This window comes from Trematomus bernacchii, unplaced genomic scaffold (assembly GCF_902827165.1).
Source record: "Trematomus bernacchii unplaced genomic scaffold, fTreBer1.1, whole genome shotgun sequence".
NCBI lineage: Eukaryota > Metazoa > Chordata > Actinopteri > Perciformes > Nototheniidae > Trematomus > Trematomus bernacchii.
In genome coordinates, this window is record NW_022987973.1 from 9,766,033 (window position 1) to 9,790,418 (window position 24,386).

Genomic DNA, 24,386 nt, shown 5'->3' on the forward strand with positions numbered 1-24,386 from the left:
TTAATGGTGAGATGCAGTAGCACAACCACATGGCTTGTAATGCACATATCACACAGAACAAATTGCTTTGTACTGTACACATGGAAGCTCCAAGTGTCTCACCTGGGTTGGTAACAGAGGAGATAGTGACTTTGTAGTTGGCTTTACTGGTGCTGAGGCCTGCGATAACATCCTCAATCCTCCACAGCTCTTTCCTGATCTGGACTTTCTCTTGCTGCTCACAGAGAAACACATACAACATGTTATCTTTAACACACTGTAAAATCACTTGTGGACCCAGGCAAAGTGTAGTTTACATTTGAAGCTCATCATATTACAACCTCTAGAATAATTTGTTTTGACTGTGTATATGAAATCAGGAGTAACTCATTCTCACACACACCCATCCATGAGAAGGAACGACAGAGATCAGTGAGCCACAGACCTGAGAGAGGTCGCTGCGGCTCATCTGTCCCTGCAGCGCCGACTGCAGCCAGTCCACGTCCCTCTCTAGCCGGCTGTACTCATTCCACGCGTTCTCCATCTCCTACAAAACAAACAAGGAGATACTTCACGTTTTCTAAAGAGACAAGACACAGCTTCAGATACTCACCTCATCTCATGGGCCAATGATACATGAATGGTCTTCTTGTTAAAGCGTTGAGACGGTGACACTTTACACATACAGTAAGTAAGCACATGTGTAGTCAGATACAGTGGGAAGTAGTAGATAGTTAGTTTAGTATTATCATGATCTATCACTTGAAATCTTAAAAGAAAAATAATAATTCACTTGGATTTGAACTGTTGTTTCCATGTCATTATTATAATATACTGACTGTGTGCATTTCCAAAATGTTTGAGCATAACCAATGTGGTCAGAAATGTATTTGACACAGAAAGCCAAAAATGCTATTGTTTTTTTTGTATGTGTAAACTTGCAGTGTATTTGTAACTGTTATTTTAAAACTGAATGTTTTCAATATCAATGAATATTTTGACTAAAGTGTTACGCAGTGTGATGGAGAAATATACTTGTTAGTTTCGTTGTAGCGTCAGGTTTGTCACTCCCCGAGCACTCATTTTGATAGTCACAGTCAATATGAAACATAGTGACAGTAGCAGAAACCGTCAAAAGGGAACGACTTAAAATAGAAGTGAACCTCTTGCTTCCAACGAACAAAAATATACTGCAAGTGGTAGCATGTACAAGTAGAGACAGTCTGAACAGTTTATTTTACAGCATTGTACCTGCAAAACCTAAATGGAAATTGCACATTTTAACTGAGAAATCAAAGAGGATGTATGTTCCATCCTATGTATAGTCAACTTGTGAGTTATGCTTGAGTCTTACTGTGGAGACTTGAGATATTTCAGCCCTGATGTGAACAACATCCTCTTGTAGTAATCTCTGCTGATAGGCAATCTTCTCAGCGTGTGCCGGCTGATCTCTGTACTGCTCCATCTGCTGGTGGGAAACATCCAGCACAGACTCCAACTTGTCCTAGAAAAGGAAACGAGAGAAACAGCCATGAAACAAGAAGCATGTATAGACGACAAATGTACAGGCTAACACACACACACACACACACACACACACACACACACACACACACACACACACACACACACACACACACACACACACACACACACACACACACACACACACACACACACACACACACACACACACACACACACACACACACACACACACACAATTACTGTACATACTGTACAACAAGATAGTTCTATATTTGTATCAAACAAGAACCTTGTCATCCTTCAAAGTGCGTATCCTGGCCTCGAGCTCCTGAAGAATCTTGTCTTGTTCACACAGTCGACTTAATTTTACCTGAAGGAAAGACATGGAAACAATAAGAATTCAGGAAAACAGAGGGAAAACAAATCTATATGTATCTCTCCTTCCCATTACTCACTGTTTACCTCAAAGAGCACCACAGAGTATAGCCATAATGCAACAGAAAAACAAGCGGGGACTGGGCCGATGAGATATGGAATCTGTTTACTACTCAGCTCGACTGTTCCATTCTAGTCTTCATGCTACTATATTCAAACAACACAAACAAATTGATCGTCTGCCGCCGTCTTCGCTGTCTGTAAATATGTCAATAAGACTCATCTATGTGGAAAGCCCAGAGGAATTCCTCTCATCAGCGCAGTGAGAAATATCAAAAGGGTCTATACTGTCTAGTTTGGGGGTGAGATCTGGTAATACCCATTATGAGTAATCATAATCAAAAATCCATATTTTCACATTCACTTTTGGAGAAAACCGTGTTTATTGAGAGTGACAGATTTGTTTTCCCAGAAATGGGTTATGTGTTTATGAAAACAACATAAGACTGCCTAGTTCACAGTCTTTCTCACAGAGTGAATTTTTTTTCTCAGATCTATTTATCATTCTGTTCAATTAATAATTAAGCTGTTTTTATTTTGCTGCCGTATATTGTTGTTTTTAATTGCATGAAATATTCATTGTTCAGACAATTTACTGGCAATTTCTTATAAATTGTTAAAGTGGAACAATGCTAATGATGAAAAGCCAGGACATCCATCTTATTTACCTCTATTCAGCAGAAAACAAAGAACGAGAAAAGCAGGGTCAGGCAAATCAAACTGAAAAATGTAACAGCTCAACATCTTAAATTCCCATTACATGTATTTTTCTCTTTAAATTGCAGGGAGGAAAATAAAAGCTGTGGTCGATACTCTCAGGCCCTGACTGTGCAGTGTGGATGGGTGTCCCCACAGTGTTGCAATGTACACACGTTCCCTTCCCTTCGCAGCCTCTGTTTACCACAACTTAAGAACACATACACACAAAACCACACTGAAACACACAGTTAAGACAGACTAAAGTCAGCCGCTGCTCTGTAGTGGATTGTAAGAAGTCGGAAATGTAGATCTTAAAAGAAAATAAGAAGACGGATAAACAAGGCGATTATCACACTGTGTCTTTAAATCCTGAGAACAAAATGATTCACTTACATCAGCATCACTTTCTGCTATTTTCACAGGCCTTGATGGTCTTTCTGTTTTAAAACTCTCACGTCCAGTAACCTGAAATTCCCAATAGCCAGAAATAAAATAGAATATTTAATATCAATAATCAAATAACATAGTTTGAGTATCTCTACTTAAGTACTTCCAGGAAACAGATAACAACAGCTGTGTGGATTTTCCACATACAGCAAGAATGCGACACAAATCAAGCTGGATGGATCTAGAAAAAATATAGATCAAACAACGCAAAATTAAAACATGAGCTGAAGTGCAAGAACATTGATGCAGAGAGAGTTCTGCATCTTTGTGGTCGGAAACATCTTAAAACCCCCAAAGCTGCTCTTTCCTGGCTGCTTATGGCTTTAAGTAAGTCCAAGAACCAAGTCCTTCATAGGAACCATGTGGGAGATATATTTACTTGTGTTCATTTTCTTTATAATTTAAAAAGGTGTAAAAGTTCAACTGTAGGGCCTCTAGTTTCATGGCAGTGGAGTTAGCTGTACTCTATATGCTGGCAGAGAGCAGAGACAGTTGTGGCAAAGTCAGCGATATGAGACTGAAATCACAGATCTAATCACCATTTAACATATATCATTTTAAGATCTGTAAAATGTAAGTTAAAGAATTAGATACATCTGCTTTTAGGCAAATAAACTGGCAGCACCTTTAAAAGAAACACCATCCTCTGACAAAAGTCTGTGGCCATGTTAGCATCTTTATGAAACTGTATTTTATTACTAACTTGATCATTTTATGGGAAACACTGTTTACGATATGAATATGATTGATGTTTGTTTGTATTGTTTTGTGATCATTTAATTATTGTATGTGGGCTATTTAACCAGGGCACCATCAAAAATGAGGTCTTGGTTTCAATGGGTATTCTCTTGCTAAGTTAAGGGGACATTTATTTTTCTTTTTTTTATTTTCCTATTATATACCCATCTTGACTCAAAACATATCTGGTCAGGTTTATTTTTTTTACAACAATTATACTATACTTTCTTTTGTTTTTCCTTCTTTTATGTAATTCATAATGTGATAAAATACTTTTACAGGAACTTGTATATTTCTATAATCCGTTCTATTGTAGGGACTGACATTCCTCTTTTGTTATCATTATAATAATATGATATATGAATAATATCTCAGGGTTCTACAGATATCGTCTTCTAGTTATCTGCAACAGTAAGTAATGCATGAAGCTGAGAAGTGTGGGTGGAATATTCATAACACACCCACATCAGGATCAGCACCACACCCAGCACAGCGGTATGGACCAGTGTGAATGGGACTCAGTAAAAGGGGCATTCCACCTATTTTGCATGTCAAAGTCAGTTACTCGTCATGCGGAGTGCTGCACAGGCTGTGAGAACAGTTTTATAATGTATTCTGTGGTTCTGTAGGGAGCTTTATCAAGTCTGGGAAGATTATTGAAGTGATGACAGGATATTTTAGTTGGGGCTTGGAGACTACACGTTTTTAAAAGAAAGACTGAATTACATTCTCATTCTCATACATTCAGTGTTAAAGATGAGAGTCTTAACGATTTAGAGATGGTCAAACAAAAACACTAACAGTCTGAAAGTCAGCTATAAGTCTATTTGACTATTTTGCTGTAAGCTGTCTCTCTCAAGATCGCCAACTTTGCAGTATTTATGTGCAATACCAAGTTTCTTTAGTATTCTTTTAAATCCACGTTGAACACATCCCTGCATGTCAATTTCTGCCGGCTACCACAATCAAACTCGAGGCCTTAAAATGTAACTTTTGCCCGTATAATTCTTAAAGAGCACCATTGGTTCATCTTTAACAAGCAAAACCATAGAAAAACTGAAGATATCAAATACATTCAAAAATGCTTAACAGCATGCAAGGAAGCTCTTTGCCAATATAACTTCCTTCCCATCATCTCAAATCTCATAGCAGTGTTGGAGTATCACGCAGTGAACAATAGGAGTAAGGTATCCATGTGCAAAATCCTTCATCATTTCCAGGGATGCATCACATTCGTTTTGCAAAACAGTGAAATGGTGTTTTTCACTTTGTATGCACACCGTCCTTACATTCCAACAGTACCCAAAACTGTGTGGAGTCGAGTTTTCAAACACATTGTGTACTGAAACGATCATCGGGTCAATACTTTGGATCTGTTTTGAAACAGCAAATGGAGAGGAGTTATAGGACGTACTGTACGTCGTTAGATGACACCCCTCCATTCCAAAAACACAAACCAGATTTCTAATTGATGCATTGAGGTGTTTAAACATACAAATTCATTAGGATTATATGTCAATGGAAAATATGTCAATAGCTGGCTAAATGAGATAGATAGCTTAAATATGGCAGTAATAAGTCTGTGAATTAAGAGAATTTGTAACAATCACACAGGAATTGGAGTTCACATGACTAGTAATTCAGCCATGTGCTTGTAAAAACTTCAATTCCCTTCATAAATAGGGTGACATAACAGCATCACCCCACTGTTCCTGAAAATACTGTACAATTACTATTATCCAATAGAAAGCATCTTGACAAACTGAACATCATGATGTATACTGTAGGAAGCAAAAAAGATCTATCACCTCATGACAGTCACATTAGACTGTTTGTTGGATTCACCAGATTATTAAAGGAAAAAATGACTTTTGATGCTCAAATGGTCAATTACATAAGAAGACATTAAAATAGACATGTTAATTTCAATTGCAAAGAGACAGTAGAAAGCAGAGCGCAGAACAGAGGAAAGACAGGGAGAGGGGAAACAGGGAGGCAGATGTTGGAGGCAGCAGCAGGAGAACAGAGTGCAGTCCAGACAAGGGAGATGGAGAAAAGGATGAAAAGGATAAAGTGGCATTTACTTTGTTGGGGCCCACCTTCAGATCTAGATACTCCAGGTCCTTCTTCAGTTGTATGTAAGTATCATCAGCCTTTGAATGAGCAGTGGAGAGATAAATCATTTGAAATGAAGCTGCAGAGGGGAATGGGTGACCAGACGACTCCTATGGTTTTTATTTGCTGTTTAGGATTTGCCAGCAGAACTGTAATTAACTCAATTACAGTTCACTTTGCTACCTCTGTATTTGTATCCATAGTTAGTAAAGCCCAACTGTAATTAATGAATGATGTCCATTTTAAACTGGTTTAATGCCTCATGTTTAACTTCACACACAACTGAGCAACACAGGTTTTTGTGCATGACATGTGGTCAAACTGAGTGTATACATTTCTTCATAAGCATGGAAGATGGCCAGAGTTGGATGTTAGAAACTGGGTGGAGTTGTCATTACTGAGCACCGTTGCAGCTTCACTGTGGTTTGCTAGTCTCGCAGCAATGCACTGTTGGCAAACAGGCTCTTGCTGTGGGGGGGGCTGTGGCCTGATGGCTGCTTCAGAATGAGAACAGCAAGAGCAGAAGATTTATCAGAGCACACAGAAATGTAGATATGAATGCTTTTGTGGCTGTGCAAGGTCATACATGTACCAAACAAAGGTATGTATTTAATGCAGGCATAGTTGACAAACAACATGCTTTGAATATGGCATATTACTTTTGACGTTAGTATAACACAAGCCTCTGAAAGCTTTTCGTGTTTTGAATAAAGTGGAAGAGTGACATCAACTATAAAGACACTCATCTGGACGGTCTGAAGTGAAACAGCCCATGCCAAAATGTTTGCATTAACAAGACAACTAAGCAACACCAACAGGCCACACAGTCTTATGAATGATAGGGAAGTAATGTATGGGAGTGGCTGGGGAGAGTGGGACCACAATGCACTGGCAGGGAGTTGCAGTGTGCTGTAAGAGGTTAGGGAAGTACAGTGGCCCCTGACCTGCATGCTGGGGCCTAGAAGGCCGTTGTGGTGGTGCTGCAGGTGAGCGAATGCATCGCTGGGGCTATGCACACTAGCCATCTTGGCCTGGTGCCTCCGAAGCTGAATGAGGAGCAGAGTCAGCTCCTCTGGCTGTAGCCAAGCCCGGGTTTAGGGGCCCGGAGGCCAGTGAAAGCGCAGAGGGATAAGAGAAAATACTTGATAACAATCTGGGCAGTACAGTGGCTGAGCTAGAGTAGCTGAGAGTGGGAGGATGGTTTATTGTGCCATCAGGAGTTCTCTGAAGATAAGGGTTATCAGAACGGATAACGCGAAAACAAATATCATATGGCATAGCATTTAAACCAGCTTTATAGGGGTTTAACAAATCAGTCAGCCCCCGATTCTACAACTTGATACTGTCACCAAGATGAGCCCTACAATTCCTGTTCAAACCTGGATAAGCTATCTTGGACTGCCACACTGTGAAACTATATTAATCCTACATGAAAGACATCTTGAATAAAGAAAATAAAGTTATGTAATACATCTAATAGAGAGGATCGTACCGTTTTGCCATGTAAGCTGGGTGCACTGACAGTGTGCGTGATGTAGCCCATGCCTGGCATGGACCTTCTCTCTATTTGGGAAGTCTGCAGAGAAACAAAATACATCAACTTGTTATTATAGAACTCATAAAATCAAACAGAATGGCTAATTGACTAAGTAATCTTCAAATACGTGTGAAGGGAAAGATAGAACACTTTATCACACTGAATCAAAGTTAAACCATTGCCTCCAAGTCGGCAAACAAATTTGACTACACAGCAGATTTATTTTTCCATCTATCCCTTTCTCCCTTTCATCAGTCCTACTCTTATTCCAAACAAGGTGTGCCCTGAGTTTAAGACGCTACAGGGCTTGGAAGATTTGACGTTTTTGCTTAACACACAGAATTAGCGAAAACCAGGCCCACCACAGAACCTTAAAAGGACACAAACAACAAGAGATTCAATTAACTACACATAAATTATACTAAACCTGCTTTCTTAAAATAACATTTGTTTGCTACCAGCAAGAGAAGCACTGTAAGCCATTCCCTTTGAGATTCCCATGCCACTATTTTTTTGCTGTATAATAGGTTTTTTATTTAAATGCGAGATCAGAAGAAAGAGACCGCTGCTGATGTTTGAGATACAGTAGAGATGTTTATAGGGTGCTGAGGAGCCCTGGGCAAATTGGATTAGCCGCTAATAAAACATACTTCTTAATGATATCCCACAGAGGTATACAGATAGATTGCTATTACTTAAGCGCACTCCAGCCAGAGAGAAAGCTTGAAAGATGCTGGATGCACCAAAACTAAGTTCAGTGCAGACTAAATGTAGTTCCCATAAGCATCGCTCCCTTTAGTGGCCATGCATAGTCACTGTGGCTCTCTTTGTTAAAAATGTATCTTCTTCTGAAGGGTTTTTCATAATTGTGCGTCACTGTATTTTATGGTTATAATTAGTGCGCTGACATCCATATGAATGATGGCGGAAACCGAGCATCTGTGACACTTTGTTTACTTGTGTAAGGCCAACGGGTTGGTTGTGAGGCTTGTGTGTGTTGGCAAATGTGGTGATGGTTTGGAGGGAGATCTTTTCACATGTGGAGGGTGTGGTGGGAAGACAGCGCAGGGTGTGGATGACAGGACGGCCCCTCGCTCTGTCTCCTGCGGCGGTAGTGGTGCTGTCTGAGCCCTATGCCGGATTGGTGAAGAGCTTTTACTCACACATGCTCACACCACCTGTGGAGGGCGTCTGGGTGTGGACTGTGTGAATCTGAAAATGATTCACATGAGCATCAAAGTGTGTGCAGAGCCTTCTCATGCTCCTAGTGTTAATCTTCCCATGGTGTTCTTGTGAGCTCACAACACCCTTCAAGTTCACATCAATAGCTACCTCACATCTACTATCCAGAGCTACCGTGAGAATGAGACCTTTGTCACTGCATGTGAATCATCAAATTTTGCTTCTGTCCCATGCCAATGACAGGCTACTGACGTTTACTATGTGCCAGTTTTACAGTGTTAAAGCACCAATTACTGAGTATCAGCACATACATGTATCAAAGACAGGACTTCTATCCACCCATTATCTATACCCGTGGATAGACTATTGGGTTGGGACTCCAGTAAAATAATATTTTGTTATTGTCAACTAAAACATATGGTGTGACACCACATTGGAAAACAAACCCACCGGTGTCCTTTGGTAATCACCAACTCATTGATGTTGTGTGTTAGCTAGTGCTGCAACTAAGAAATTATTAATTATAATTGTTTTGGTTTGACCGACAGTCCAAAAGATCCAAGATACTCTGATGATAGAGATATCAAATAAAAAAATTCAGAAAATCCTACGTTTACAGAATCCTTTAACAGATAATGATTGATGTTTTGCTTGAAAACTGACTCAAACAATTAATTTATTATCAAAATAGATGCCTATCGATTCCCTTTTTGATAATGATAATATCAATATCATTATTACAAATGTTGCCAAGGATACTAAAATAGTCAGAGATGCCTCTCCTCCCTAGGCAGGTGTCCTACCTGAGAAAGACAGATATGGCCGGGGGAGCTGGATCCTGTGCTGTCCCCGGGGGCCACTTCGTCCAGGGGCCTGACTGTGCGTCTGTCTGAAGGAGTGTGTGGCCTGCGAGGGGACAGGGGTTTGAAGGAGGGGATTGACGGTGGGACTTCACAAGGGGATGGTGGGACAGAGAGGGAACGTGGCATCTCCACCGTAACTCTGAAAGATGAAGAGTCTGTAAAGTTAGGGCCGGTGTAGATAGGGGCCGTGGGGCTGCCATGACGGAACTGCTGCCGCTGCTGCCACTCGTACAGCTGCCACACCATCCCCTCCTTAGTGGCCGTGCGCTCATCGGTGGACATGCGGAAGTGGCTAAGCCGGTCATGGGCGTACTTATAGTCGCTGGGCAGGTTGCATGTTGCTGGAGGAGAGTTGCTGCCTGACGGGAGACGGGGAGACTTTGGCAACGACTGATGGGAGGCATCCACTGTGCTGGCTTTGGGCTTTAATGGAGGAGTCCGCCGAGGGAGTTGGTATTCAGCAGAAGGAGCACTGAGACAGAAAACACATGTATGTTTTTTTATTTGATCTCTCTCAATATAATTTAACCTATCCACAATGACAATGATTTTTCTAAATAAAATAGACAAATGTAAATACACAAGTGTTCTTATTAGCCACTAGAGGGAGGTATTTACTCTTTTTTTTAAATCAATTTTGATGATGCTTTTTTAAGAACTGCCTTAACTAACCTCTTTGGTGGGTCCCCTTTGTGAACTTTGACCCACTGCTGCACCTGAGCCAGCGTATTCTTTCTCTGCACATGTTTCTCAGGGACTCCGCGCGACACAAATCCCCTCTGATAGACAATATTTCCATTCTGTTCTGGTGGCAGAGTCACTTCGATTACAGTTTGCTGTCCGTTCTTGTGGGCGGCACCATCGTCAGAGTCTGGAGAGAGTCTCTCTGCTCTTTCCTCTGCGGCCAACTGGCTGGGCCTGCCTTGAATCTGTAATCCATACCTCACCTCGTCTCCATGAGCCAGGTGGATCCCAATGTCCGGTTCTGTCCTGCGACGGCACTCTGACTGAGATGATTTCTGGTTGATGTGGACGTGGTTGGTCTGTGGGACAGCCTGCTGCACAGCCTTCTTTGGATTCTCCAACTCTCTGAAAAAGCAAGAAATGAGGATTAAACAAGTAAGTCCTGCCTGTTCAGAATTTAAATGAATGGCTTTACTGAACATTTAATTCCCCCTTTTCACTTTATAGTATGATGGAATGTAGCACTGTTCTTGAAAAGAGGGATAACATGGCATTATACAATGGATAAAAATCACAATTAACACTCAAATTAAGGTAATTTGCTAATCAATTCACAGAGACACTTAAACAATGAGTAAGATTAATAACTATGTTTCTCTCAGAGAGATCTCAGAGACCACGGGAGCTATTACATTACTTTCTATCTGTACTTTTTATCATATTTGTATGACAATGCATGCAGAGGGAATTCGCACTAAACATAAATGTGCTATTCTTTCAAAAAGTTCTTAGAGGTGAAATATTAAAGGAAACCTATCATGCTATATTTAAATGATATATTGTAGGGCCATACCTATATAAGGTATATTTATACGTTTCTGTTTTCAAAATACCAAACAGATCATGCATTTTAGCCATGCCTCATTTCGCTCTATGTGCTGTTTGCTGTCTACGGGTCTGATTCTGCTGACCACGCCCCCCTGCAGGAGAGGGGAGACGTGCTCTGATCAGCTGCTGGGCTGTCAGAAGAGGGGGAGAAAAAGAGATCTCCGTCCTCCGTTTATTATATAGAGTCGTTATTCATTTGTTTTAAAGCTCAATAAATAACAAAGAAGACCTTTGACCGGCACTTTTCTAATTTTGTCCGGAAGATTTAAACTTTAACGGACATCTTGACCGGCGAAAGAAACTGAAACTGAAACTCTGCCGCACGGTCCCCTCGTTCCTTGGAAGAGGCGGAGAGGTGGGTGTTTGTCATCTGCTGGTGGACTAACCGGAGAGAATTACAGTGCTTGCCTCGACGGGGAGGGATTGCATTGCAGCAGGAGCAAACGCTTGCCTCGGGGAGGGAGAAAGAAAGCCACAGCGAAGAATAAACAGAAGGGTAACCATGGTAACCAAGTCTTCTTCGCTGCTTTTGTGGCAGACTACAGCGCCACTTACAGGCCTGGCATATGTACTACAGCGTCTCCAGCGCTTTCGAACGGCAATGGCCGTGACTGTCTCCTCCTGATTGGTGGAGTTGGCCCAATAGCCGTAGCGCCACCGTCCTGACGTCAGGACAGTGTTCAAATCTGGATCAGTTTTTATCAGATCCGTTGCAGCCCCTTTTTTAGAGATTTGGGTATGGAGGAAAATAGAGAGGGTTGTGTTTTCTGACACTTGGTGAGTTCCCTGGAACACCGGGGACACATATTCATGTATAAAAGACGTACAAAAGTGCATTTTGCATGATAGGTCCCCTTTAAGGTAAGAATAGCAATAAGGTGACTAATGGGGACCATATAGTAGATATAGAAATGATCACCTCACATAAGTCTCACAGGAAATGTACTGTTAGAACTTATGATGACTTCATAAGTGCAAAACATACCATAGTAATAATGTTTAATTCCAAGGGATCAAGGGGTGTCTTATCAAATGCTGTGTTTTTCAAATACAAATATCAGGAGTGTTGAGCCACATCAGCCACTAGGTGGCGACATTGCAAAGACCATTTAAATCATGTAGTGCACGCAGCCTATCTAAGAAACCTTAATGCAGCTTTAAATACAAAGAGCTCAGTTTCAGTAGACACAAAGTCTCAGGCTGTATATGCCATCGCTTGTGAATATTGTCAACAAAAATGTGAATAAATGTGGTTAGTAAATTATAGCTGGCAATTGGCTGGAATAATCTGTAACAGACCCATATGCAGAACACACACACACACACACACACACACACACACACACACACACACACACACACACACACACACACACACACACACACACACACACACACACACACACACACACACACACACACACACACACACACACACACACACACACACACACACACACACACACACACACACACACACACACACACACACACACACACACACACACACACACACACAGACACACAGACACACAGACAGACACACACACGCCCCAGAGCAGATGGACGGGGATGGACCTGCTGTAGAAGACAGCTCAAGCTGTTAAAATAAAGCCCATGTTGGTTGGAAAAAGTTCATTTTTGAAACCTAAGTTATAGCAACACATGCTCTAGCAAAACGGATGATTGCTGTTTGGTTGAATACTGTGATACCCAGGGAGCCTTTATGATTTAATCTTAAAACATATCCAGTTCTCAGAGACCGCTGCGCTTTAGGGAGGGCGAAATGTTGGTGCTAGTCGAAGCCCAGCCAACGGGAGAAACTAATCGTACTCTGGTGAGAGAGACCAACCTCTTTACAGTGTGACTCTGCTGCATCAGCGCAGCCTGGTTCATGGCCCGGATCCAGCCATTCATGTCCTCCTGTGTGTCCGCACTGAAGAAATATGTCCGCATCCCGCAGTGTTCTGCCTGTGAGCCAATCACAGAGTTCTTATTGTAAATGTAGGAGCGCATTCCTGTATGGCTCGCCTATCAAAGGGAGAGAGGTGGAGAAAGAGAGGATAGATATGAGAACTTCTTACTGAAGATGGGGAAAAGCTGCCAGAAAGGCTGATAAGTGAAAACACTCTTCTTTCTTGTTTACTGAAATTGACAGTGGGGACCAACTTTACAGCAACATTTGGGTAAAAATAATAATAGAGAGGGAGCAAAATGCTGCAGCAGAAACAGCATTAAGATTGTGCTGTTCCTGGCTAGAAAAAAGAGCATAACACAGGTTTTATTTTCCAAAAGCTTTAGGAAAAGACTCTCTTTAGGCCACCAAAAATAGACAGCAGCTGCAGCAAACAACCGTACAGTAGCAAACTAAAAGTAAATGATGGCCACCTGTTATTACTTGGTCAATACATACATAACCACCTATCACAAACATTAGCTTACCTTTCATTAGTTCTATGCAGTGTTGTAAATCTTTCCAAGCTTTTTGGTACAGTTAGGCACCAAATTAACACAATTATGATGCAGACAACCAGCAGTACCACAGTGAAGGAGCATTCAGCAGCATATTCGTTTCTTCTCATTTAAATCTGCAAAAACATGGTACATATCTACTCAATATAAGTAAAAGAGTGCTAAAGATTAAGTAGTTTTGCTTAATAATACTGCAGAGCTCCACACAATGTTTTTGTGTAAGCTATTTCACATGAATTGATAACTAATAACGATATTCATGAATGGTTGCCAACAATGCAACAAAGCATTCACAGCACAAAAATGAAATGAATTATATACAGAAATAATTGTCAAAAGAGTATAATATTCATTATTCACGAAGTCAAATACCAAAACATGCTCAATAGAAAGAGGCAGAGTCTGCAAGAGGTTATCCACAGTGAAAGAAAAAGGGTCCAGTTATTATGAAAATACAATCCTGATTTTCCTCACAGAAATACCTCCATTAACCCTTAATAAAATATGTAATACACTTCTATACCAAGTGCTATAATAGACTTAATTTAAAGAGAGTCCTGCCCGTTTATTAGTCTGTTAATAAAATGTCCACAGCACATCACACCGGGCTTCACATCTACACATGTCAATGTGATTTTTAAACTTATAAGTGAATAAACTGTATGAAGTATTTGAGCTGTTTAAAATACCCTTACCCACAAATGATCACCAGAATGTATTAGTTTGGAAGACTTTAAAGGGAATGAAATCATTATAACAATCTTTAGGCAATATGTGAATGCAAATCACACCTAAGAATCTGATAATGAGCCTGCTTCAAAACAAAAAACACATATATTGTATTGTCTATTGTTAAACATAAATACAAATGATTTACAGCAAGGGGGGTTGCTGATGTCCACAAACATCCAAAGTAACAAATCCAAACATCCAATGAAATCAGAGAGGATTGAAAGAAAATGGCTGAGACAACCACCACTCCAATGACAATGACAATGTGATAAATGATAGGCAGCTTCACAAGACAAATGCCAAAGCCACCGGGTATATTCATTTTTAAATTCATTACCAAATATATTCCTGTCAAAATACTTAAACTAATGAACCCAATGTGCTCTGGTATTGCCCATAGATAACTGTAGTCATGTCTGTACATGGTGAAACTTTGATGCACATTTAGAAATGTGCATCCATCAGCTATCAGCATAGTATGAAACAAAATGAGGTGAGGGTGGCAGTAAAACTGATGAGGCTGAAGTGAAATCAAATACCTAGTCATGCAAGACAGGAAGCCAGTGTGATTGAGGACGACTGCCTGCAGATAACAGTACTCACTCCGCCCGCGCACACACACCGGGTCACAATGGGAGGCAATTGACCAACAGGGAATGAGAGAAACACAGTAAGATGAGAAAAATAACAGGAAGTTGCTGACTCAATAAGAAAGAACATAAACGGCTCCAGCTGTGGTCTTATGGCCGTCGTCACAGAAGCAAGAATGAGTTTCAGCATCAAAAGAGTGGAGACTACACTCTGACACATCATCATGGCATCAGGGCGTCAGTGCTTTAAGTAAACTTGAGTATAAATACTTTACACTATATTGTCAAGTCTCAGTTAACATGTGTTATTATTCAGGCCAGCACACACTGTCTGTTAGCAGCTCTAACAGTTAAAAATCCTGTTGTTGAACAACACCAGACAACAACTGAGACGCTGTCATGCTTACTTAGCAGTAACAGAGAATTTCCAAAGCCCCTTGGATACCTGTAATGAAATCTCCTACTCTTTAATGCATGATGGCTCAGAGAGAGCTGGGAGAACAGGGATCTCTTAAATACAGGGTGATGCAGCAGAGCCCAGGCTCATTTAACCTAACCTTACATATACTCCCCAGCAAGTGGTGCGAAGAGACGCTGAATATGCTGAATGCATAATTAATATATCCAGCAGCAGCATAATTATCATACAAATTCCATTGTATCTTATATGATATTTAAAACACAGGAGACACGTACTGCACATTCACGCTTACACAGACATGTCTCACACTCAGACACACATACAGTACACACAGGATCCCAGAACAAAAGCCAAAGTACAAAGGAGCTGATAGGATTGCAACAGAATGCCCTGAAGCTGCAGTGGTGCATCAAACATCAGGCACTATTGTTCTTTGCAACAAGCTCTGTGTTTCCACTAAGGAGGAGCTGGATACTGTTAACACCCTTGCCGTAACCAAAATACATAAATCCTTTTCAGTCCGCTGGCAAAATCCGCAGACAGAAAACAGAAAATGACTTTGCCGCATTTAAGGAAAAGTGCTGTCACACATTTAAAAATACAAATGCCATTATTACAAAAAGTGGGCTGGGTGTATTGGGTAAAGTATTATAGGCGAGTTATTATGTGCCATTCAGATTTAAAAAATAAGTTTTCGCACTGTGCACACCATATTGAAACTGCATTGCAGCCTTTACACTGGTAGGGCTACCGAAAGCCAGTGTACTTCTGCCCCTTATCACAAAAGGTTAATAAAATCAGAATTCACAAGTGAGCAGAATACATAAAGGCATGTACTGCAGCCATCTATAGTAACACCCACCCTTGGGTTTGAGTTAAAAAAAAATCAGCCACCATGAGGTCAGAAGTTCAGCAACACTCTACACAACTGGACTAGATATACTAAGTCACATGCTGAGTTGAATACAAAATCTTTCTTGCCCAAAAGTGAACACAAGTTGAATTTGTCTGTGATCAAATGCAAAACACCCCCGTTTCAGTGCAGAAAATAAACCATTATTTTTTCTTATTTTGCTTAGATACATTTAGTTTCATACTGAACCTTTTCTGGATATGTAACAAAATAAGAAGACTTCCCAAACACATCAGAGTTTCATGGCTGCTTGTACTGTTATACAAGCAGCCATAGAAACACAAGTACTGAAGTTCTATAACCAGCCCTGATGGTAAATCATAAACTGTCAAAAAAACAATGGAAAAAATTGATATTTGCAGCAGGGAGTACCCACTCTTCCTTCCTGCGAGACCACAGTAGAGAAAACCAGTATGTGAGGGATGTTACCAAATAGAAATGTAGCAATGAAATCTGCAGGAGTAAACACGTTTTGCTCCACCCATTGACATAACCTCGGATTCAATGGCACTTCAGTGTTACCTTGAACGCGTATTTTCGGTTTATGTGATCATCAGCTTCAACTGGTGCAATGACATAACTGGGCAGAGGGATGCTACCGAGCACAGTCTCCTCTCGGCTGTCTGTGAAGAAAGCACACACACAGAGTATTGTAAAATCCCAAACAACAATCTCTAATTCTGCCAAGATCTTTTACGATGTTTACAAGTGACTGCAGATTTATGAACAGCAGGAAAATTAGCAAGGCATATATCATGGGTGACTCCTGTCTGGTCCAGGCCATGTGGCTGCATGAAGCACGAGGTGGCATGTGGCTCATCTATTATTCAGTATGATTAATTGTGGAGAGGAGGTAGATGCTCTGGCAACACAAGCACAAATTACATCCCATAATAAAACACTCAAGTTAATAAGGAAGGTGGAAGGAAGAGAAAGTCGAGGAGAATAAGAAGTAGCAAGATATGTCATACATGTAGTCATCAAATGTTTTAATCACGATACTAATCTTCCCTTAGAGGAGAATGTGAATGTTTGTACGACCATTTTTTATTTATTTTTTTAATGAAGTGCATGTTTCATAGACTCACCTTTGTAGTAGAACAAGCAGTAGTCTGACAAAACAAACCACTTCCTTTTCCACAGTCGCATTCCAGAGCTGTCCTGGAGGTAAAGGGGAAGCACAACACACAGCGTGTTAAGAAATCCTCCTCGCAGGAACACATTTCAATTCACTTTTTCATTAAAAGTGTAGTTCAGGAATACAGTGACCGTTAGTGGAAAGCAAGGGGGGAGAGAAGGCTTTGTTCATATCATTAAAACAATCCATTTATATAGGTTTATTTTTCATTTGCAGCATTTGGCACAAAGCTGCTGTGTCTACATTTAACACACACATGTGGTCACTTACCCTTATGATACTATTGTGTGTTAATGTTGATGTAAAGCACTTTGAATAGCCTCTGTGTCTGAACATGTGCTATATAAATAAACTAACCTTAACTAACCTTACTCTGAGTTTGGACAGGAATGTGTGTGTGTCTTACACCTTAAGTAAGATTTGTAAGGGCCATCTGAGAATTCAATTTGTAAAGGTTACATTTAATAGATTATTCAACTTTACACCAAGTTCTCACACATTCTCCTTTTCATGGCAGATGGGGTCTTTCTTTAAGACTAACAATAAAGCAGAGGAACACCAGCTCACCTGTTTATAGAGCCAACCTCTCACCACCACTGGGATGTTGAGATTTCTTTTGATAGCATGATCCCTCTTGCCAAAACTGTGTACTTTTCCCAATCCTCTGGAGCCCTGTAGAAAGCATTACAAAAAGAGTTGATTATGTGGGGGCTTTACTGAAGAACTGTAATCCAATTTACTTTGCTTACCTGAGATAAAACATAGTATTTAGTAGAAAGTAGAACTGTGTAAAAACATGGAAAAAATAACTTTCCTGGAACTCCATTCTTCTAACACTCATGAGGAAAAAGGAAATACCAACTGGTTACTCCTGTGGATGTGTGCATCCATTTATAATCAGGCATATTTTTAGACAAGGCCATTTCAGACTACATTTTTTTTTATAGTGCTTTTTCAGGTGCATTTCTACTGAAATACCTGGGTATGTCGGGTTGACCAGCTGGCTAAAAAAAGACACAAATGTTGAAGGGACAAATACCTCGTACAGAGTCATAAATATGACATGTTTTAATCAGACAAAATGAAAAAACACCAAAGGGTAAAGTGAGTCAATCACACAAATAATGACATATAAAAAGTGTTATTCTTTACATTATCTGGTTATCTGATAATAAATTGGTCCATAAAATGGCAGGAAAATTAGTTAAGAATGTATTTTATAAAAGCCAAGGAAACTTCTTCAATATTGCGATATTGTCAGATCCACAGTTTACAACAACAAGATGCTTACTGTACTATTAAATGAGACAAGAAAAGCAGCACGGTTAACATTTAAAGGGCCATACAATTGTTTGGCATTTGACATTTAAAAAATGTATAAAAGTTGAATCAATTATCAAAAGTGTTTGTATTAAATATTTCTAAATTGAATAATTGCTTTTTGAAAACTACTGCAAAGTAAGAGATTAAAAAGAAAATAGCAAAAAACGTCTTTATAGTTAAGTTGTATTGAAACATTGACAAAGTGTGTCACATATTTAGTGTAAAAAACATGTTGTCAGCGAAAATGTCCATGATCACTGTGGAAACACCAGCAAGTATTTTTGCAAAGATGCATTCTGTACACCAGACCCCTTTCCAGTCCCTGAGGATGTGTATCTGAGTTTTATTCTGCTTGTGTACATCATTTCTATTTGTGGCCAATAATCAGAATTAGATAATGTCTAGGGTTGATTTAACCAGTTTATCAACAAAAGCATTAGCAAACATCAAGAGAGTTCCTAAAGATATTCACTAACCCAAGAAGAATTGTTGCTTAGTTAGGATAAAAAAAAAACATTTAGATTTTCTATGAAAAAATCATTGGATAGTTTACAGTAAAACTGACAAGAAAACCAAGCTCCACATAAACAGATGAGCACTTTGTGAAGACAATCACTGATCCTCACCTTTGACACTGAGCTGGCCTCCACTGCTGCTGGGGTCACAGCCTTGGAGGCGTCTGTGACCATGCCCGAGGATCTCTGATTGGCCGCTGACTTGGACATACGGGCTTCTATCCTACAGTAGACAAGGTAGCAGACGAGAAGATCAGTAACACGAACAGGATGAGAAGCATTTGACAGTGATATTCCTTCTTAATTCGTCGGACAAACTACAGACACTAAGGGAAACAGAGCATAGCCCTCTGCTGAGCTTTCACATATAAAGGATATGACTATTTCCTGACACCGCCACGCGACCTGTCACAGCCAATAGGGCTCTCCGGTGGATCTGTTAACTGGGGAGGATTTGTGTGCCAAACACTCCAGTGACCCTTGTCAGACACATTGTACACACACCCAGATCAGAAAATCAACCACACCCTCTTTTTGAAAAATCTGTTTCCATTACCATCACACACAATCTATTTTAAACTAACAACAATACACTCACTCACTCACTCACTCACTCACTCACTCACTCACTCACTCACACTCTCACACTCTCACACTCTCACACACACACACACACACACACAACACACAACACACACACACACCACTACACACACACACACACACACACACACACACACACACACACACACACACACACACACACACACACACACACACACACACACACACACACACACACACACACACACACACACACACACACACACACACACACACACACAGCTGCTATCCACATCGCACCTCACATTTCCTCATTACCTCATGATAACACTATGATTCTAGAGAAGTCAACATGATAATTAAGCTTAGTTGAAATCAAAGTTTGGGTGTCAAGTGACAATTATTTGTATTGATTTCATTACAAAGAAGGTATTAAGGCCTAAAACAACCTTTGTTTACACTGTACATTTCTGTTCTCATGTAGCAATACTATTTCTAAGACTTTATTCCCAGGCTGAAGCAACTTGTACTTTGTGCTCAAAAAGAGATGCATCATAGATAGTGCTGTCCCAAAAATGTATCTCAGGAATTGTAATCTGTTCTGATAACATGCAGTTCCAGCTGATATTTAATGTGCACTTTGTGTAAACCTCCAGAGAACTGAACCATAAAACTATGCAGACCAATGGATTAAAATGAAGTGACTGTAATAAACCTGGAAACAACCTCATATTATGATTGTTCAATAGCACTTGTGTTATTAATTAATTAATTAATTAATTGTATGACTATATCACTTTAAACGTATAGTAATTCATTACGCAACATTTGTAAAAATCATCTGCACCTAGTTAGCCAGCAAAAGTGTCCGGCAACTGTCCAGTACTTAGCAGAGCCTCTTCCTGACTGAGTGAACTTACAAAAGGAAACAATGTGTGACCTAACTCTCTGGCAACACTGCTGCTAGCCTCTGCATTGTTCCTGCAAAGGGGTTAAATGCAGCACTACCCCTGTTGTTTTTTCCTGCGTTGTGTTGCTGTAAAACACAGAAGCTGAGGAAAAGATGATAAGCTAGAGGTGTTTGTCAGTAAATAAAAAGCTGGTAAACAAGAAGAAAAAGAGAGAGACCACAGTGGAACAAACCTACAGTGTCTGCACTCAAAGCTTGGACAGCAGCCAGCATTTTTACAGGATGCTTCTGTCCTATCAAGGGGACTCTGTCTGCTGTTTTATGTGAAGTTTTCATACTGTTTACCACAACTGTCATTGGAACAGTTCCTCTGGAGATTTGTTGTGGCATGTGGTTGAGAGGAGTGATATTTCACATAACGTAGTGTAGTAGGGGGAAAAACACTAAGCTCCATCTCACTCAGCTTCTCTGGCTACTGTATGATCGAAATGAGGGCATATTTGACATTTTTTAATCCTTTAAGGCACTGGGTGCACACGGGTGAGTTGACGAATTGATCATAGTGTGATAATCTATAACAAAGGCAAAGCCTCCAGGCCATCAAAGCACAGGCTGATCGACCCCGCCATGGGGAAGGACCTCCTGAAGCTCTATTTCCTTCTCGCTCTGTCCTCAATCCGATACGGGTCTCCAGGGAACACACTGAGGTTCTCCTTACTTGGAGGGCAGTCAATGATTCATGGAAGAAACCAACTTACTTTTCAGATATCATTATACACAGAATAATCCGATAACATCCCCGTGAAAGTTAACAGAAGCAACATTTTGATGCTACAGGAATGTCTGTGTATCAAACATTAGAAATCAAGGCTGCAGCCCAGCTTTTACACTCTAACTAAACTCCAAAACTGCTTTGTGATAAAAAGGGTGCAAGAGAGAGGACCCAAGTATGCGTCAATACAGCAAAAAGTAAAGTGTACACAACATGTAGTAGTGTGTGTGTACTGCAGAGAGGATTGGATTAGATGCTAGAGGTAAAATAGCTGCTTAAAATCCACTTACACTGAGTTGACCCATATGCACAAAATATGTTATTTTTCAACTCTCCTCCTTCAGACAATCTTTAAGTAGTCTTAGTTTAAGACTGAGCTTAGGCTAAATCAATCCACAAACATAGTTATATAATAATTCTTCATTCTTATCAAAGCTAACTGAATATAAATGCTAAAACAGATAACGTACCTAGGGAAATACTGGAAAGGATGTAACCAGTTGGACAGAGTACTTTAAATGTTAACATGTACTGACGTACTTATCTTTCTCAGTCATCAATATCTCTGATGAACAGAGAAAGTTACTGACCTCTTACGATGATAAAAAATAGAACATATCACAGGAGATTTGTTTAACTCATGGGATGTGTTTACTGTGGCTTAGCTTAAGTAAGAGAAAGTGTGGATATATGCTCAGCCTAAAACAGTAAGAAGATCTACCAAATCTAAATAAGAATAGACTACGTTTTGTAACTTTTGCCTGCTCCTCTCATATCATACTTGTCATGTTGTTAAAAGAGGTGAATACAACTGATGATATTTGAGCATAGCTTATAGAGAGTGTGACTGGCATGTCACATTAAAAGAACAATGATTTCAACGGTGAAATATGCAAGTAAGGCAACCGTAACTTTAAAGCCTCTTGATGATATACAAATCCCTGGCTCAACAGAACTTAAAGGCATTGCTTTAACAGAAAATATTTTAATTAGTGGGAGTGTGAAGGTCACATGCTTGTATCTAAACCTGCATCTGCCTTAAGTGGAATCTGTGCTATGCATGATCATATTACACCAGCCAGCTTAAATACTATCAGACACCTGCTGTTTTATATTGTGCTCTCAACCTGCCGTGCAGCTTTGACGGCTTTGCAGTGTGAGTTTCACATAATGACATAAAGCAACAATAATAAATACAACTGCCATGCCATGGCGTTGTACAGTTTACTGCAGCAAATAAAACAACCCAATGTTGCCTCTTATTTCAAAGACTTGTTGGAGAGAATTGCTTGCCATAGAGAGATATTGGGGATATTCTGTCAATGCTGGTAAAAAAGTCAGAAGCACAAAGCCAGGTTTCATTTTTATAACTTCAAATATAGTGAGAAAAATGGCCTGAATGGACCAGGAGGAAATATAATAAATAACTTGGCTGATTGTTGAGGAGACAGATTCATGACACCAGATGTGATATTAACACAGTCAAAAGCATATATGGGTGTCAGTCATGCCATTACCATAAATTCCATTAAGGCAATAATTTTAAGAATAATACTGATGAGTCCCTGGGATCCAAAGCCACTGACGAGTGAGTGCAGTCAGTTATAAATGCCATGATGGTAATGAATACATTCAATATGATGACAACTATTACAATGCTTATCCTTTAGTGTTTTCACTTTGTTGGCAGCTCATTTCCAATTACCTGAAACTGACTGTACCGTTGAATAGACATCCTCCCCCACCCCCCTCATAATAGATTTCATCAGGGAGGGTGATTTCCCAGTCTATTTCTGGACTCCAGTCCAACCGCATGACCTTGAACTCACCTATCTGTACATTTAAGCACGCAGAGTATGCATCATTACCAGGAAGAAAAAGAGTGACTCACCTGTCTTGAAGTGTGTATTCTGTGTTTTCAGGGGATATCTGTCCTGTGACAGGGTGCCGAAATGATGTAGCCCTCAGGTTGTGGCTGCAGGACAGAGAGATTGAAAATAGTGAGGTTGAGAGGAAACAGACACTAAGGGAGGGAAATACATTGTATCAAATCCACACAGCTGTGTTTCTATACAATACCACATTACGATTTGCTTACAATGAATGCCTCAGTCAACTGTAATAAATGGAGAGAAATAAATGGTAGCACTGCAGCCAGATCAGCTCTCTCAGCACTCTTCCTCAGCTAGCTTACCAGGCCTTACTGTTTTCTGTTAGATGAGCCCATTCATTGCTTTAACAAGAGCATTTATGCATGTTACTGTCACAGGATAGAATACCAAACAGACAAGCTGCTAGGGGGGCTGGTGATGGTGTTTGGACTTTAATATATTAGGCTTTGACTCTACTTGTATTTGTTGTCTATCATATATTCATGCGTGACTAGGCAAGGACATGATTTGGGTTTTTCTACTGTTTACAACTAAATCTAAGAAAATGAGCGAGAGCGAAGTGAGCTATTTCTATACATTTATCATTTGTCAAATACACTGATAAGGGTCTACAGCCAGAAACAACCTCTGGTCGGACACATTGAAGCACATTTCTTCCGTAAGTTGTAGTTAGAATGTGTTTGTTGTGGTTTGTATAGAAATACAGCAGTGATCCCATGTCGAACCTTTTCATCTACCATCATTTCAGCTCAGGCTTCAATCGTTCGTTGTGTTTGGCTTTCCATTTCTTTAGTTTCTCAAAAGTTTAACACAAAACCGCTCTACTGCAGAGTGCCTGCAAGGTGGATGGCTCTCAGTTAGCTGCCACTGTTACTCAGTACTGCCATCAATTATTCCCTGGAACTTTGACACTTGAGATACTGTTGGAATTGTATTGCATATATAAATTGTATATACATTATACAGAGCTTTAAAAACCAAATACATTATACAGTGTAATTGTATGGAAACATCTAGCAGAACTTATACATCTATCAACAAAGACCTGTGTGTTTCATACTCAGGTGGACAACATGAGTATAATCTGAC

The 24,386-nt window shown here is 40.1% G+C and overlaps 1 protein-coding gene across 1 annotated transcript in view; it reads right to left on the reverse strand.

Moving 5' to 3' along the window:
- Positions 1 to 24,386, reverse strand: part of plekha7b (pleckstrin homology domain containing, family A member 7b) — a 64,068-nt gene that overhangs the window by 9,241 nt on the left and 30,441 nt on the right. Inside the window, exons 3-17 of the mRNA XM_034116136.1 lie at positions 23,297 to 23,380; positions 19,271 to 19,382; positions 17,889 to 17,993; positions 17,272 to 17,344; positions 16,706 to 16,806; positions 12,908 to 13,086; positions 10,156 to 10,572; positions 9,424 to 9,955; positions 7,394 to 7,477; positions 5,886 to 5,939; positions 2,995 to 3,066; positions 1,757 to 1,837; positions 1,334 to 1,483; positions 425 to 526; positions 103 to 214 (exon numbers count right to left, since the gene is read on the reverse strand). Of these exons, the coding sequence (XP_033972027.1) occupies positions 103 to 214; positions 425 to 526; positions 1,334 to 1,483; positions 1,757 to 1,837; positions 2,995 to 3,066; positions 5,886 to 5,939; positions 7,394 to 7,477; positions 9,424 to 9,955; positions 10,156 to 10,572; positions 12,908 to 13,086; positions 16,706 to 16,806; positions 17,272 to 17,344; positions 17,889 to 17,993; positions 19,271 to 19,382; positions 23,297 to 23,380 (2,258 nt within the window). The remainder of the gene's footprint in view (positions 1 to 102; positions 215 to 424; positions 527 to 1,333; positions 1,484 to 1,756; positions 1,838 to 2,994; positions 3,067 to 5,885; positions 5,940 to 7,393; positions 7,478 to 9,423; positions 9,956 to 10,155; positions 10,573 to 12,907; positions 13,087 to 16,705; positions 16,807 to 17,271; positions 17,345 to 17,888; positions 17,994 to 19,270; positions 19,383 to 23,296; positions 23,381 to 24,386) is intronic.